Below are 15,762 nucleotides of genomic sequence, written 5' to 3'. Positions count from 1 at the left end.
AAAAATCATTGAATGTCTTTAACATTTAAATATTCGTTCTCTTTGGGACTTGGAGGCTCGAGACGACGCATCAAGAGGAAGTGACTGTCAGTCAAACTCAGGCTAAGAACTAAAAATAACCATAAAACCACAATGGTCAGCAAAATTCTGCAGTTCTGATTCTCCTCAGTTTTTATCCTGACTTTTAAAATAAAAATGTCTCACTGTTTCTGACTCATTCAACAGCTCCAGTATTTTCTACTCTCCGTGAATGTGTGCATGTTAAAAAACGTGACGGTTGTAATTGTCGTCATAGAGGTTAGATAAATGGGTTTTGATCACAGATCTAGAGAATGATGCCAAGGCGTATTTTATTTGCGTCGTTTCGTTGCCTAATCGTACAAATGTGCCTTGTTCTTTCACGATGTCACATAGGTAACGTCCCGTAGTTTGCATTTGATCATCTGAGACGTTTGAATGAGACCAAACCTCAGTGAACTTTTCCTCATTCGTCCAGACATTTCCTCATCTGACGCCACGTTTCCTCTTTTCTGGAGCGGAACCTTGAAGTTGCATATGATAGATAGATAGATAGATAGATAGATAGATAGATAGATACCATAGATAGATAGATAGATAGATAGATAGATAGATAGATAGATAGATAGATAGATAGATAGATAGATGGGTAGATACCGTAGATGCGTAGATAAAGATAGATACCATAGCTGTATAGATGCATACCGTAGATGGATAGATACAGTAGATAGATAGATAGATATTCCTTCCATGTTTTGAATTCTTTCTAAAGATGTATTTGCAGTTTATTTTATACCACTTCACCTCACGTTCCTACGTGTGCGGCTCATATCTCTGCTCTGGACGTTTGTTGACGTCAGTGCAGAGTGATGAGCGTGAAAGCTGCTGCTGTCTGGATTCATCTGTGGGTGAATCGCAGGAATGTTTCGTCACAGATTCTTGAAAGGGGAAAAACATTATTCGGCCTTCTCTAAAGTTATCAGCTCCCATTCCTAAGCACAAGCCTAAACGATTCAGGACGGTGCCTGCCATCTCTGACTCCAGGAAACTCCATCTTTGGTCGACTCACTAAATAATCAAATCTCCACAACAACTTAAGATTTTTTTTAAATGTGCCAAGAAAAATAAACCTCAGTGGAAACAACAGATGTTTGAAGAAAAAAGTGTCAGAGAGATGTTTAGTCATGTTCCCAGTGTGAAAGTTCATACATTGACAAAACTTGACCCACTGCCCCCCGCCCCCCCCCCCCAACCTCTGACCTCAGCACACTTCCTGTCAGCTGGTTTGCGTCTGTGCTCGTGTTTGTCTGTTTCCTCTTTAGTCTCCGTGGGAGAACTTTCTGTCGAAACACAGACGACACTTCTGGGAAAAACTACGTTTACGAGGGGAGATTCAAAGTTTTTTCAGTCACAAAAACCTTAACGTTAAGAAAGAAAATGTTGTCAGGAAATTCATGTTATTTTAAAAGCACCAAACATTAACGTTACTGTGGTCCAAGGTCAAATTTAGGATGAATTTAGTGTTTTCTGTGCTTCATGTTGAGTATGTTACACCATACTTTTATCACCACAGACGTCTGCTGACCTGCTCACCTGTGTCTGTCCCTGATTACTGTGTGTGCTGCCCTCTGGTGGAGTTTGTACGACTTACAGAAAATGGAGCAGCATTAAAAAAAAAATCAAAGGTTAAAATATGGGGGAAAAACTGGGAGTTGCAAAATAGCTTAAATGATAATAATATATAATAATAATTGATTTTCCTCATTTTAGGAAAATGACTTTTCTTTAAAATCTACAGCCACTTGAAATTCTGTCACGTGAGAGACTTAATTTAAGTTAGTTAATTTAAATTAATTAAATATAAATATAGCTTAAATATGAGCAATTCTGAGGTGTAAATTCATAAAATCAGCTTAATCGAGACAAGGAAGATGAAGTTTAGGTCAACTTTTCTTACTTTGCCTGTGAAAAGAACATCTTTCTTCATATTTGGCCAGTTTTGTCGAGTTTTTCCTCTTTTTCAGTCTGAAAGTGGCTAAAATGACTAAATAAACTGTTAGTTCTCAAACAACAAGGAAATTCAAATCAATTTAACAACATTTGGGTATTTGGGTATCTTTCAAACAATGTGATGAGTCGCCAAAATCACACGATTTCCTGTAGAAGTAGAATAGTTTGTGACCTACTTTTACTCAGCAGTAAAAGTCATGACACCACATCCTCTGGAACTTAAGGATTAAACCAACTAACGTGGATTATTGTGAGGACTATTTTTGTGACTAGTGTTGTTTTAGAGAATCTTAGTACTTTTTTCCAGTAAGTTCAAGCACGAGAGACGTATTTCTTTTCCATTGTCCTCCGTCAGCTCACTTTCTGCTGGGAAGTGTTTCAGGAATTTCTGACTGTGTGGAAAATCAAACCCACATGTGTGCTGCCCACACACACACACACACACACACACACAAACGCGTCTTTCTCAAGTTGTAGGAACATTTGTGAAAGAAATGTCTTCCCCTGAAACGCCTCAGCTTGTCTCTAAACCTGATCCCACCGAAATGCTAACCAATTTTTTTTTTTTTTTTCAAATATTTTTCAGTGTCCTCACTTTGGTGTCTATAACCCTTGGTCCCCACAAGTATATCAAGTCTAACACACACACACAAGCAGAAAGTTTGTTTCCTTGACTTCAGAGGACATCACAGTGTCTTCAAATCATTTGTGCAATAAAGTTTACTTCTGCTGTGTGTGTTTTCACCTCAACATACAGTTTATACACACGTGTCCCCGTCATGTGGCTGTGTGCCCAGGTCCCCACAACGTGACCAATACCTGAAAATGTCCACGTCGGCCCATTTTCTTCACACGACTTTAAGAAAAGAAAAAAGGGGGGAAAACACGTGGACGTGGACGTGGACCTGGAGAACTTACAGGACATTTTTCCAAACTCTGTTCTGCACTGAGAGTTCTGTGGAATGTGGGCGGAGCCTAAACCAGCAGCTGCTCCGTGGATTAACTTCCATCTGACACGTCTCACAAACCAGAGCCGGAGCTTTTTTGTTCACACTCTCATTATTCCATTGTCATTAAAACTGGTGATTTAATGACATTACATTTAAGTGTACAGCTCCCCCAGCTGGACATGACCTGCATCTGTTCTGTACGATGATTCTGACCAAATATAATTGTGATCAATGATAATTTGGTGATTTCAAAAATGTGCTTTGGACACTGAAGATTTATTTTTTTTATAGTGAATGTTGTTTGTAATCAGAGGTTGCGCTAGACTTTTTTGTTTTCTGTCATTTTGACTGACTGGGTCATAAAATTCCTGTCATAAGCTATTTTTACCGGTCACTTTAATTTATTTAATTTAAATGATAATAAATATTCAATTGCTTTTAATTTTAATTCATTTTTAATTAATATTCAGCCCAAAAAAGCTGGGCAGAGGATGAAGCAGAACCGTGCCGCTGCCGCTCCGCGTCCAGTGGAAATCCACTCTCTTTAACGCGCTGTCAGCACCACCCGGATTTTTCCATCCTCCGTCCTCAGCCAGGAGAACTCCTGCTCCCACTGAACTCTACTCCCGCCTCACCTCCTTGCTGCCGCTTCCTCGCTCCACTGAGTTTGTCCTTCATCTTCATCTTCATCTATCCCTCTTTTTTCACCTCTTTTATCAACATCGTTATTGGGCTTTTTAAAGAAACTTCTGACACTCAACTGCTGTGACATTTTTCTTCTTTTCTACTTTTCTTCTTCTACAAGAGCCAATTACTGTAATATGCTCTTCGCCACCAAGTGGTCAGGGGTGTGAATTGCAATCTGTCAAAATGACGGATAGCCCTCAGATTTTTCCCTCGCCGTTTTAAAAGAACGGTCAATGACGGAAAATATTCGGTTAACGCAACCCCTGTTTGGAATATCTAAAGAATTTTTTTATTTAAAATCACAATTTTGACTTTAATCTCAAGAATATTTCGTTGAAAATCATCATTCTGACTTTAATCTCAAGAATTTTTGGTTGAAAATCATAATTCTGACTTTAATCTCAAGAATATTTAGTTGAAAATCATAATTCTGACTTTAATCTCAAGAATATTTAGTTGAAAATCATAATTCTGACTTTAATCTCAAGAATTTTTGGTTGAAAATCAGAATTCTGACTTTAATCTCCATAATTTTTTTTATTGAAAATCACAATTTTAACTTTAATCTCAAGAATTTTTGGTTGAAAATCAGAATTCTGACTTTAATCTCCATAATTTTTTTTATTGAAAATCAGAATTTTGACTTTAATCTCAAGAACGGTTTGTTGAAAATCAGAATTTTGATTTTAATCTCAAAATTGTTTTGTTGATAATCAGAATTCTGACTTTGTTGTTGACCTCTTCCATACTTTTCTTTTATCAAGATGAAAAACGAACATCGTCCAAACTCATTTTACCAACAAACAGAGCATTTATTATTTACGTCTGTCGTGTAGTGTCACACTCTCCGTACGAATGTCACACCGGTGCGTCGTTCCGTGTTAGCGTTAGCTCCCTCGGTGCGTCGACGACAAACCACAGAGAAACGACTGTTTCACTTTCATGTTTATTTCTTTTGAACACAATTATGTAATCATGTGTCGTCAAAGCTTCTCCCACCGGCGAACTCCCGCGTGTCGTCAGTGTGTTTGAGTTGTATCGTGATCCGACAACGTGTTTCAACGTGAAAAGTAACGTAATCATGTAAAATACCTGCGATCCCGCCTCCTAGGACCCGCTAAGAGTGTGTGTGTGTGTGTGTGTGTCTGTGTGTGTGTGCGTGTGCGTGTGTGTGTGTTGGCGCTTTGGACTATTCTCTGTCATAAACACTGACCTTGCCAGGACCAGTTGTCCTCATGGAGACCAAAACCTGGTCCTAATGAGGCAGAACCTCATCTCTGAGGAACTGGTTATGGTTAAGTCTGTATGGAAGTGAACTGCATTCACCGATAGGGTTTGTTTTTATGACATTTCTTTTTCCCGGGGTCAGTTTTGACAAAAAAAAATTTCAGGACCTGTTTTTACGTCATTTTTTCCGGGGTCTGTTTTTACGAAAAATATTTCTGTGTCTGTTTTTACGAGATTTTTTTTTTTTCGGAAAGAACACTGGGATCTGTTGGCGATTACAATGTTTCTTCAAAATCATTTGAGCAAATACGGCACCCTAACCATGGAAATAAATCGAAACTGGCTATTTTGATTAGATCTTTGATTTTAGACGCGACATCGTACAAATTTGATAATATAGGATGATTTTATGACACGATAACTCGAGGAATGAGGCAAATGACACATTTTGATGCTACGACAAAGGTAGCGGGTCACCTGTGTTGATGGTTTTTGGGTAAAGAGCCATTGAAAATATTACGTAACTATAATTTTTTAATGTGTGTGTGTGTGTGTGTGTGTGTGTGTGTGTTATATCCTCAGGTCCTTGGGGTTCACCACTCGGCCGATGAGGAGCAGCGTCCCCGACGCGTCGTCGCGGATCAGGTAGACGAACGGACGGTCAACGCGGTACGTCAGGTGGCTGGGCGTCGAGGTGGCGCCGGGGTAGTGGTTGCCCTCGGGCGCCGTCTCCATGACGACCTTGTGGTTGACGCTGGAGAGCTTGGCAGCCTGAGCCGAGATCTTCTCCAGCCCCGGGTTTTCGAGCCATTCGGCGAGACCTGCGAGGGGAAGGTAAATAGTGACTTCTTTCTTTATCGTCAGGATAAACCTTGGACCTGAGCTTGAGGACTCACCCAGGTCGCCGAGCAGGGGTTGCACGTCTGTGGAGTAGCTGAACCTCAGCGTGGGCAGAGTGAGGGTCACCTGAGCGGGCAGCAGCGTCATGAACAGGTCCTGGACAAACTCGGCAGTCAGACTTTCCTCCAGCAGCGTCGTGTTGGACGTCACCTCGTCCGGAAGGAAGATGAACATGCTAACGTCGTCCTGCATCGGGATCTGAGCGATCTGATCAAAGGAGGCACCAAGTTAGAGGAAATATGAAAGACCGAGGCACCCCCCACCCCCCCCCGACACAGGGAACACTCACAGTGCAGCTCAGGTCAGAGTCCACGCCCATCTTCACAGGGTAGTTCTCCTGCTGCATCATGGGAACAAGGACAGGCGTCCCGCCGTCCACCTGGAAGTTCTCCATCATCCCGCTGTTACTGAAGCGAGTCGCCCACTTCCCTGTTCACAAACGGATCCATCATCACCGAGTCTTCAGCTTTATCTCAAATAAATGACAATAAAATCACGCACCTTTAAAGTGAGCGGCGCTAACGATGTTCACCAAAGTGTTTCTCTGGAAAGCTTTGGTCATGAAGCGCTGCACCTTCGCTCCCGTCTCCTGGGACACCCAGTCGCTGATGTCCTTCACGTCTTTGAATGTCCACTGAGCCGCCTTAGGACGGACGCCGTACTGCTGCTCCACCAGATCCAAGAACTCCTGCTTCACACGGAGACCTGCAAACACACAGGGACACAAGGTGTTCTACAGGGTTTTAGTCCTGGTTTAGTCCTATATTCTCCTGTGGTTTAGTCGTGGTTTAGTCCAGGTTTAGTCGTTGGTTTATGCAACCACAGTGATTTCCAGTGTTTTAGTCCTATATTCGTCACTGTTTTAGTCCTGGTTTAGTTGTGGTTTAGTCCTGGTTTAGTCCTGGTTTAGTTGTGGTTTAGTCCTGGTTTAGTCCTGGTTTAGTCCTGGTTTAGTCCTATATTCTACAGTGTTTTAGTCCTGGCTTAGTCCTTTATTCTCCAGTGTTTTAGTTGTGTTTTAGTCATGGTTTAGTCCTGGTTTAGTCCTGGTTTTAGTCCTTTACTCTCCAGTGTTTTCGCCCTGGTTTAGTCCTGGTTTAGCCCTGGTTTAGTCCTGGTTTAGACCTCATTTAGTCCTGGTTTAGTCCTGGTTTAGCCCTGGTTTAGTCCTGGTTTAGTCCTGGTTTAGTCTTGGTTTAGCCCTGGTTTAGTCCTGGTTTAGCCCTGGTTTAGCCCTGGTTTAGTCCTGGTTTAGTCCTGGTTTAGTCCTGGTTTAACTCACGTCGTGCCAGGTAGATCCGGGCTGCGATGCTCAGGCCTTTCCCTGTGGTCTTGACCGAGGCGAGCAGGTCTTTCAGGGTGCCGTGGAGCTGAGGATCCTGCAGCGTGTGATATCTCAGAGCTCTGAACAGCTGACGCTCAGCGACCACTGAACCTCCTGTGGACACGAGACGCCACGATATCACGACTTCATTCTGAAAAAGTCATGTCCACTGACATGATTATAGTGGGTGGTGTACGTGTTTGCGTCCTCACCCATGGACAGCTGTGTCAGTGCCGCGGACACACTGATGGGCGCCAAGAAGACGTTGGTGGCGGATTCGCGGCTTGCAAGAGCGCGGAACAGGTTGTAGCCAAAGTCTGAGGTGGCGGCGGCCATCTTAGTCGTCGGCGTGGTGAAGAGCTCCACGTGTTCCTCATCGCCTACGGCCTCCTCGCCCTCAGTGTCCACCTAAAACACAGGAAGGACGCCGCGGCAACGGAAACATGCTAACGCTTTCAGTTTATTAAAAGGGACAGTTTAGTTTTTTGGGTATGAGGGACTGACAGTGTGCTGTGAGCGCCCCCTGTGCAGTTTAAGTGTAGCATATCTTTAGAACATGTTCACGTCTTTACCTTCACTGTTAGACAGACTTTTCCAACAGGAAACTGACGTTTATAAACCACTCACTCTCCCACACCAAAGTCCATAGAGAAAACCAGTGATTTTAACATCACAGCACACAGGAGTTGTTGAACCACTGCTGCCTCCATCACTAACTTACAATGTCTGATTTTAGTGAATTCGGCTTTGAAAAATCTTCATTCAGATTTACCTCAGTGACACAAAGTGACCACACGAGGCAGCAGTAGACCAGCAGCTCCTGTGTCCCTGTGAGCTAAAATCACTGGTTTTTTCTATGGGGTTTGGTGTGGCAGAGTGAGTGGTTTACAAAAGTCTGTCTGACAGTGAGATCCATTACGATATTGTAGACCTGGTCTGGGGTAAGCGTGTCTTTTGTTGGTCACCGCTGCAGGGGGCGCTCACTGAGAATGTGGTGATGTTGGTACCTGAGCCTGACAGAAGCTCAGGGCGACTCCAAAGACCAGCAGAAACGTTGTTCCCTTCATCCTGAAAAAAGACAAACATTCAGAGTCTGAATGAGTCCAATGGCGTCCTACAGAGTCTAAATAAAAGAGTGTGAAATGTGATCATGTTTTTCTGAAGTGAACTGAGTCTCAGTGCTTTGTCGTGTTTCTAAAGTTTCAACAGTTTGTGAAACTCTGCTGAAGTTTAGAGCTGCAGTTGAAGAGCTGACTCAGCACAGTCTGATAAACACAGGAATGTTTCTCACTGGCTGCTCATCAGCTGAGGTCGGGTTTTTTGTTTGTTCGTCTTTGTGGAACAAACTCAAACCAGAGGTGAAGAGAAACACAAACTTCAGCCTCTGTTTCATTTGGAATAAAGTTCACAGACCATTTGTGAGACTGAGTTTGCAGACGGTGAAAGCAAATTGTTCGCAGACAGACAGTGAAAGTTTGCAGACAGAGTTCGCAGACAGTTTGCAGATAGAGTTCGCAGACATACTTCGCAGACATACTTTGCAGACAGAGTTCGCAGATAGAGTTTGCAAACATACTTTGCAGACAGAGCTCGCAGACAGTTTGCAGACATACTTCGCAGACAGAGTTTGCAGACAGACAGTGAAAGTTTGCAGACAGAGCTCGCAGACGGAGTTCGCAGACAGTTTGCAGATAGAGTTCGCAGACATACTTCGCAGACAGAGTTCGCAGACAGTTTGCAGACAGTTTGCAGACATACTTCTGCAGACTCAGTTTTTTGGCAGATGTGATGAGGAGCTGATCACTGATAATCTGATCACAGATAATCTGATCACTGATAATCTGATCACAGATAATCCGATCACAGTTAATCTCACTTTATGAACGAGCGAAATTTACAAAGTCATCCTCAAATATCAACACTCACCTCAGTCTGAGTCTGTTGCTGCAGCGTCCACGTCCTCTCTCTCTCTCTCTCTGTCTCTGTGTCTCTCTCTCTCTTTCTGTAGCTCCGCCTCCCGCGGCGCTGTGCACCAATGAAGTGAGGGAGGAATGTTTCTTTTTTTTCTTTTTAAAAAAAAAATCAGAATGTATTTGAATGTGGAAAATCTGTCTGTGTCTGAACAGAGAATGAGGAGCAGATGTTCTGAGTTAAACGTCCATCTGGATCATCTCTGCTCTGAGCTCAGTGAGGTTATGTTGTTAATGATGTGTATTATACAACTCTATATAACTCTATATAACTCTATATAAATCTTTATGACTCTATATCACCTCTATAAATCTGAAGATTCCTCAGTATGTGCATGAAAAGGCTGCAGGATTCAGCAGAATGAAAGTTGACAGAAGCCCCTGAAGCTCCGCCTCCTCCTCCTTTTAGACAAACTGAGCGTTAATTGATCGTCTCCGAACTTTGACCCCACGAATGTCAACATTCGGCGCTGATGTAACATTTAAACCTTTGACTCGTCTGGGAAATGATGACAAAAAAAAAACCACACAAAAGATTCTCCACGACGCTTTCTCACAACAGAAACACTTTTATTTTCCCGTGGCGGGAATTAAAGTCATCACATCGTAGGAAATCGACAGAAAGATAAGAAAATGTCGTAAAGGCTTGAGTGACGTTGTCGTGTGTGCAACGTCCGTAATCTGTGAAACGTATAAAAACATCCCCCAGTCTGCGATAAAAACCACCAACGAAATAAAACCATCAACTCAAGCTGTGGACGCGTCCGCGGCGCGCTAATGTTTCTGCAGAGATAAGACAAGAGGGAAATCATCTAATAATCTGTCGTCTTTGTATGAAAAATTGATGAAGCTAACGCTAGTGCTGTGCAACGTTACCGCCGTAAAGGTTCGCACGTGACGTCATGTTTACGTGACTCCCGATTGTAAAAAATTAGTCTCTAAATTAACGCAGTTTTTCGTGCGGAGTCCAGGCGCCGTTTACCAGTTAGTAGCGCCATTAGCTCCTTTAGCACCGCTAGCGTCTAAAGTAATGCTAAACTTTAAAAACGGCTCGGAAAACTGCATTACTTTAGAGATTCATTTTAACAATCGGGAGTCACGTAAACCAACTTTCCGGTCAGTCGTCATGGAAACGAGGCATGCGCTAACGTTGACGCCGCTAACGTGCCCGGCACTAGTAAATACGTATGAATGAATGACTTTTAAAAAGCTAGTTTTAGGCCCGTCTTCAGTCGGACCTGACGTCAGTTTGACTTTGAAAAAGAGACTTTGCTTTGCAACGGGATGACCACGCCCACTGGATAAGATCTCTGCGCACCCTGAAAACAGAAAAGTTTGTAATTAAGTCTTAAGCCTAGCATGTGTAGCGCTAATCTAAAAACGTCTAACTCGGCAAGAAAGAGAACAAAGGTTTTTCTTTTAAACAGGCGTGGAGCAGGTTTCTTCTCCTTGCGTGAGCTTCCGATCAATGCTGCCCTCCAGTTCATTAACGCGCAGCAGCTGCTCTTTTTCACCAGTGGGGGCGCCGCATGGCTGTGCTCCGCCGCCGCAGGGCTGTGCTCCGCTTCCGCCGGCCGGCTGTAACCCGCCGCTTTCTGTGCTGTTCGCGTCTCGCTCCCTCGCGCTGTCCGCCGCAGGTTGGTCGCTCATGGTGCCGTTGCCGCGTGGGTCATCCTGGGGCATGGGGTCGTCGCCCGGCGCCGGGTTCGTGACGACGCCCATGAAGAGCGGCACCAGGGAGGCGTCGTCGACGAGCGCAAAGAGGAACGGGGAGTTGACGGAGAAGAGGGAGACGGAGCGCATGGAGGTGACGGCGGTGGCGGCCGACGCCTCCACGCCGTCCTCGCTGAACTCTACGGTGCTGGCGTGGCGGACGCTGGTCACCTTCAGAGGCTGATCGGAAATCCCAGAGAGGTCAGGACCGGAAAACAGCGAGCCCAGTCCTGAGAGACAGAACCAGAGATCGTTAAAGAGTTGTTAGATATCTGTTCTTCAGATTTCTGACTCGTCTTCTCACCCATGCTGGTCAGCGCCTCCTGGAGCTCATGGTGGTACCGCAGTTTCACCTTGGGTAAGTTGACCTGCATCGTTTTCTCCTGAGGTAGTCGGCTGTAGAGGTCGGAAATGTTCACTTTGGGAAGCACGGACGACACGTTTTCTCTGCCCGGCAACGGCAGGACAATGAGGAGGCTGGTGTTTCCCTTGAAGGGTAAACTGGCAACCTGGAAAGACAAGAACGGCAGCCTTTTCAACATGTCAATCACATGATTTAGGAAATACATGGCCATTTGAGAGACTTGTCAATGGCAAGGATGTGCCAGCTCTTCCTGCGAGATTAAAATTGCTTAATCCGTGGATTTTTGGACATGGGAAAAACCTTGATAGAACTTCTTAGCTCCACTTGGGTACTGGACAACTGCCATCACATTCTGTCTCTCTCCGGGTGTTACCTGTGCGTCCAGCTCTGGATCGTCCAGGAAGCGGACAGGGTAACGTGCCGACTTCATCATGTCCACTGACACGGACTTCTTGCTGTCCACGTAGAACACTCCCTTCGAGGTGGCTTGCGGGTCAAACCGAGTCTGCCATTCACCTGGCAAACGCAGACAGGAAGCAGGGGGGGTTATCAACCAGGTTTGGGATTCAGACGGCTCTTCACCAGCCTAACACAAAGTTCTACATTGCGTCACCTTTGAAGTACACGGCGTTCATGAGCATGAGCACCACGTCGTGAGGAATCATTTCCAGGAAGTTGGGGATGCGACCATAGGTGGCGTTCTCCACCCACTGGTTGACTTCATCCACGGACACCAGAGGAACAGGCTGTGATCGGTACCTGCAGAGGATGACGTTGTTCTTAAAGGCCAGGCTATTCCCAACATGACCAGCAGCTGTCACTGAAGAGTTTTCCTCCCAAGCCTCTACAGCTGAAGCAATCAGTCCTAACTCAGTCCCCTCACTTAGCCATTTGACCTGTTTCCAGGCTGTAGACTTTGGATGTTTGCTAATTTCATCCTGATCTGTAAGTTCCCTGCATTTGTTGTGACTCTGTTGTTTCACCTCAGGGCAGAACATCAATCCTAACCTTTGGCTTAATTATTCTTAAACAGATCGCTTAGGGAAGCAAACTTGATAAGGGAAGACCAGAAAACACAGTATGGTTTTTCCCCGCACGCTAACTTAGTGTGGTGTGATTGTTCTTCATACCTGGCCAACGAGTCCACGACAAAAGACAACTTCACTTCAAAACCTGAGAAAAACAAAGAAAACAAAGGTCGCGCGTTACAACAAACAAAAGTTTTGACCACCGTCAGCAGTTTGTCGGAGATCAAACCTCGTCTCATATACATGCGCGCCGCCACGTCCAGCGACGTGTTGCTGAGGCGGTGGACGAGGTTTCCCAGCGTGTGATGGTAACACGGCAGACTCTGAGCTCGGAGGGTCTTCAGCAGCAGCGTCTCGGTCTCGTTGCGAGCGCCTGAGAGAGGAAAATTGAAATTCAACGTTAAGGAAAGTACAAGAACAAACACTGCACAGTCCGTTATATCAACTCGTGCCAACCATACAGGCCTGGATGGAGGCCGTGCCCCAAAACTGTGGCCCAACTGACTCCCTGAATTTACTGAATGACCACGTTTTGTCAGGTTAGGATTAATCAGACCATTCAGGGAGCATGACATCCCGTGTTAGTGTATGACCAACCATTTGTCAGAGAGGAACTCTCTCTCTTTGGTTAATTTATACACTTGACCACTGATCACAGTGTTTTAGAACATCTTTGAACTTTGCAAAAGACCAGGTTAGGATTTCACAGGCACATTTTGGCCTTGGTCTTTTAGAAGAAACCTTCCCCGTGTCTTTTCCAAGGATAACCATAACCCTGACTGACCTAAAGTGAGCTGAGCGAGGGCAAACGCCAGGCTGAGAGGTGAAAGAACGACGTTCGGCTGCTGTGGACCGACAGGAAGATTCTCCAGGAGCTGTATGCCAAGTCGTTCTACGGCGCCCCCAACTGCCTGGTGTTCCTTCGGGCTGAACATTTGGCTTCCGCTACAATTGAGTAGTGTTTTGGCTTCCTCCGCCTCCTCGTCTACAGGACCAGAAACATCTTCTGGACTGGGCACGTTCTAGAAAACAGGAGAATCAAGTATCAGGGTACGTTTTTTGTTTGTTTTTTACCCCTCCCCCAACTGTAAATACAAAAACAAAGTTTTTCTTACAGTCGATCCCTGGCGGCAGAGGCAGAACAAAAGAAGAAGACGCAGCTTCATTTCCAAACAACCAGCCTGGGAAACACAGATTATGACAAACAATTTTATCATCTGAAAGACAGAACTTGTAAGACGATGATGCCGATGACACTTCGCTCTCTCAAAAGCATCATAAAAAGGAGGCTAAGTGGCATCAAACTTGCACATTCTAGCCGTTAGCATGGTATTGTTAGCATGTAAGCTAATGTGAGCCCAACCAAGACTTCTAAGACTTTTTGGGTGTCAAGAACAAGGCAGGGCATAAAGACATTAATATTAGCATCAAACTCCTGACTGAAAAGTGTGTTTTTAAGTTTTACTGCGACATGAAAAAAGTATATTTGTGTATATTTGTGTGTCCAGACCAAATTTAATCTCTCATTATCTCTGAGCTGCTGATGTTTAAATTCTCGCAGTCTGGACGTGGAGTCACTTGAGGTTTCAGACAGGCCTGCTGTGTTTGCCAGGAGATGAAAGGTTACTGTTTCAGAAGCTGAACACAGAAAGCGTCGACTTCATTGAACTACATGAACCTCGTGAGTCTACTGCTGATGTATATATATGCGACGAGCTTTGCATTCGAAGTACGTGAACTGCGTCGCTCTCCGTGGCTCGTATTTGTCAGAGACGAGTTGGACAAACTTGTGAAGTTATTGCCGCCAAATTTCTCTGCGGCGATTCGGAGCTGAGTTTTTGTCGGAAAGCGAAAGATGGTGCGCACTCACCTGGCCTCTCTGTGACGTGTGAAGAAACTGGGCAAGAAGAATCGGATCAGTAAAATAAGAGTAAAGACAAGATGTGGCCAACCTTTGCTAGGCTGGTTAGACGAGTCCCTGAACTCACTGCTGCCCCTCTCGTAGTCGATTAATAATTAACTCTATAGCAGCGGTGGCTGCGATCTCTGCAAAATGTAAAAATAAAGAGACAGACTGACACAAACCTCTTTGGTCAGCTGCTGTCTAATATGCTGGTCGTGAAATAAAAATGGATTTATGACAGTTTATCTGCAAGTGTTTTACTGTGACCCAATAACTGTGAAGTTTGGTCTGTCCAAACTGTTAGCTTCAAAGTACTCGTGTTACTGGAAACTGCTGCAGGAAAACAAACAAACGTGTCAAAACTAACAAAACTCTTCCATTTCAGTCACGAATCACAACAAACACATAAGCTAGGCTACATTTAACGATAGTGGAAAACTAAAACATGACAACACTGAAGCCGAGAAACAAAGCTGAAGTTTAATAGCTGCACATAAACTAAACTAAACCAAGCTAACATCGCTAATATAATTATACTTGATATCAGATGAACCCAAGTCCAATTAAAACCTAATCTAAAAGAAGCAAAACTACAGGGAGCGTGAGTAAACTTGATAACAACTAAAGAGACCTGAAATAAATGCAATCTTTGAGCTAACGGCTAAACTAAACTTGATTTAAATCTAGCTTTACTCGATTAAGAGGCAAACAAAAGCAGATTAAAGAGCAAAGCTGAAAGTGGGAGTTTGAAGAAATACTCATACGCTCACCACAGAGAGTGGGTGTATGTTTGTCTTTGTTTCTGCTGCCTGGTTCCAGCTTTACGCCCACGCACTGACCTTCCCTCCGACCGAGTTCACCTCCATCCTCCTGGTCTCACGACGGACGCACACGGAGATGCCCTGCAGATCACGTCGGACGCGTGTTATCAGAATACGACTGCAGGCCGGCGAGACAACGGCAAAAGAAGATCTGGAGAATCCGTGAAGACAGCACCGTCCTCGGAGCTAATGTTGGCGTACCCCAGGGGTCAATGTTGGGGCCCATCTTATTTGGCATGGACACGATTTATCTGCCATCAGTGTGTCCGTTTGTCAACACACAAATGTTTGCTGATGATACAGTTCTTTATGTGCATGCTCTGTCCATGTTTCCATCATGCTAGCACCCAAACATAAAAGAGGCTTATAGTTTCAAAATATACTCATAGTTCCAAAATCTACTTATAATTCCAAAATCTACTTAAAGTTCCAAAATGTACTTATAGTTCCAAAATCTACTAATAATTCCCAAATCTACTTATAATTCCAAAATCTACTTTAAGTTCCACATTTTTTTTTAAGAAAAACTAATTTAAGAGATGGATTTAAAATAACCAAAACCAAAAATATGAAATAAAACACAATAAAATCAAAATGCAGAGCAGTTAAATTTTATAAAAACTTCTGCTCAAATATCCAGGATGAGCAGAATGAGGTCACCTATATTTTAACTTCATGGTGATGCAGTAGCACGGATCGACCAGCGTACTTTTCTTAGAACTGTTTATATTTGGGTCTTTGTGACACTTCACGACTCTGATTTGAAGGTTAAAGGAGCCACTGAGTCACAAAGCAGATGATTTTTCTGGAACCTTCAATTCTCCCGGTCCTTCTGCTTCTGGTTCTG

The 15,762-nt window shown here is 44.1% G+C and overlaps 2 protein-coding genes across 2 annotated transcripts; both read right to left on the bottom strand.

The window, feature by feature from the left end:
• Positions 1-4,559: 4,559 nt before the first annotated feature.
• serpinf1 (serpin peptidase inhibitor, clade F (alpha-2 antiplasmin, pigment epithelium derived factor), member 1) lies at positions 4,560-9,113 on the bottom strand. The gene is made up of 8 exons (XM_083889313.1): positions 9,043-9,113; positions 8,124-8,184; positions 7,329-7,524; positions 7,075-7,230; positions 6,294-6,497; positions 6,082-6,221; positions 5,789-5,999; positions 4,560-5,713 (listed from the first exon to the last, which is right to left on the bottom strand). The coding sequence occupies exons 2-8, from the start codon at positions 8,181-8,183 to the stop codon at positions 5,463-5,465; spliced, it is 1,218 nt and encodes a 405-aa protein (XP_083745439.1). The 5' UTR covers position 8,184; positions 9,043-9,113; the 3' UTR covers positions 4,560-5,462.
• A 1,392-nt stretch (positions 9,114-10,505) lies between these two features.
• Positions 10,506-15,153, bottom strand: serpinf2a (serpin peptidase inhibitor, clade F (alpha-2 antiplasmin, pigment epithelium derived factor), member 2a; the record flags this gene model as incomplete). Its single annotated transcript, XM_083889683.1, has 10 exons — positions 10,506-11,029; positions 11,104-11,308; positions 11,537-11,679; positions 11,777-11,922; positions 12,294-12,336; positions 12,421-12,564; positions 12,976-13,213; positions 13,307-13,372; positions 14,934-14,996; positions 15,091-15,153. The coding sequence occupies 10 exons, from the start codon at positions 15,151-15,153 to the stop codon at positions 10,506-10,508; spliced, it is 1,635 nt and encodes a 544-aa protein (XP_083745809.1).
• Between the last annotated feature and the right edge of the window lie 609 nt (positions 15,154-15,762).

The sequence above is a fragment of the Microchirus variegatus genome, assembly GCF_963457635.1.
Source record: "Microchirus variegatus genome assembly, chromosome: 5".
Lineage (NCBI taxonomy): Eukaryota > Metazoa > Chordata > Actinopteri > Pleuronectiformes > Soleidae > Microchirus > Microchirus variegatus.
The sequence above is the reverse complement of the archived record's forward strand: the minus strand, read 5'-3'. Positions and strand labels throughout refer to the sequence as shown.

What these genes read in the sequence shown, in the direction of transcription:
- serpinf1 (XM_083889313.1), bottom strand. Translation starts at nt 8,183, where the DNA reads ATGAAGGGAACAACGTTTCTGCTGGTCTTTGGAGTCGCCCTGAGCTTC. An exon ending in TAGCGCCGCTCACTTTAAAG is followed by an intron (nt 6,222 to 6,293) that starts GTGCGTGATTTT and finishes GTTTGTGAACAG; the next exon opens with GGAAGTGGGCGACTCGCTTC. An exon ending in ACCCCTGCTCGGCGACCTGG is followed by an intron (nt 5,714 to 5,788) that starts GTGAGTCCTCAA and finishes TTCCCCTCGCAG; the next exon opens with GTCTCGCCGAATGGCTCGAA.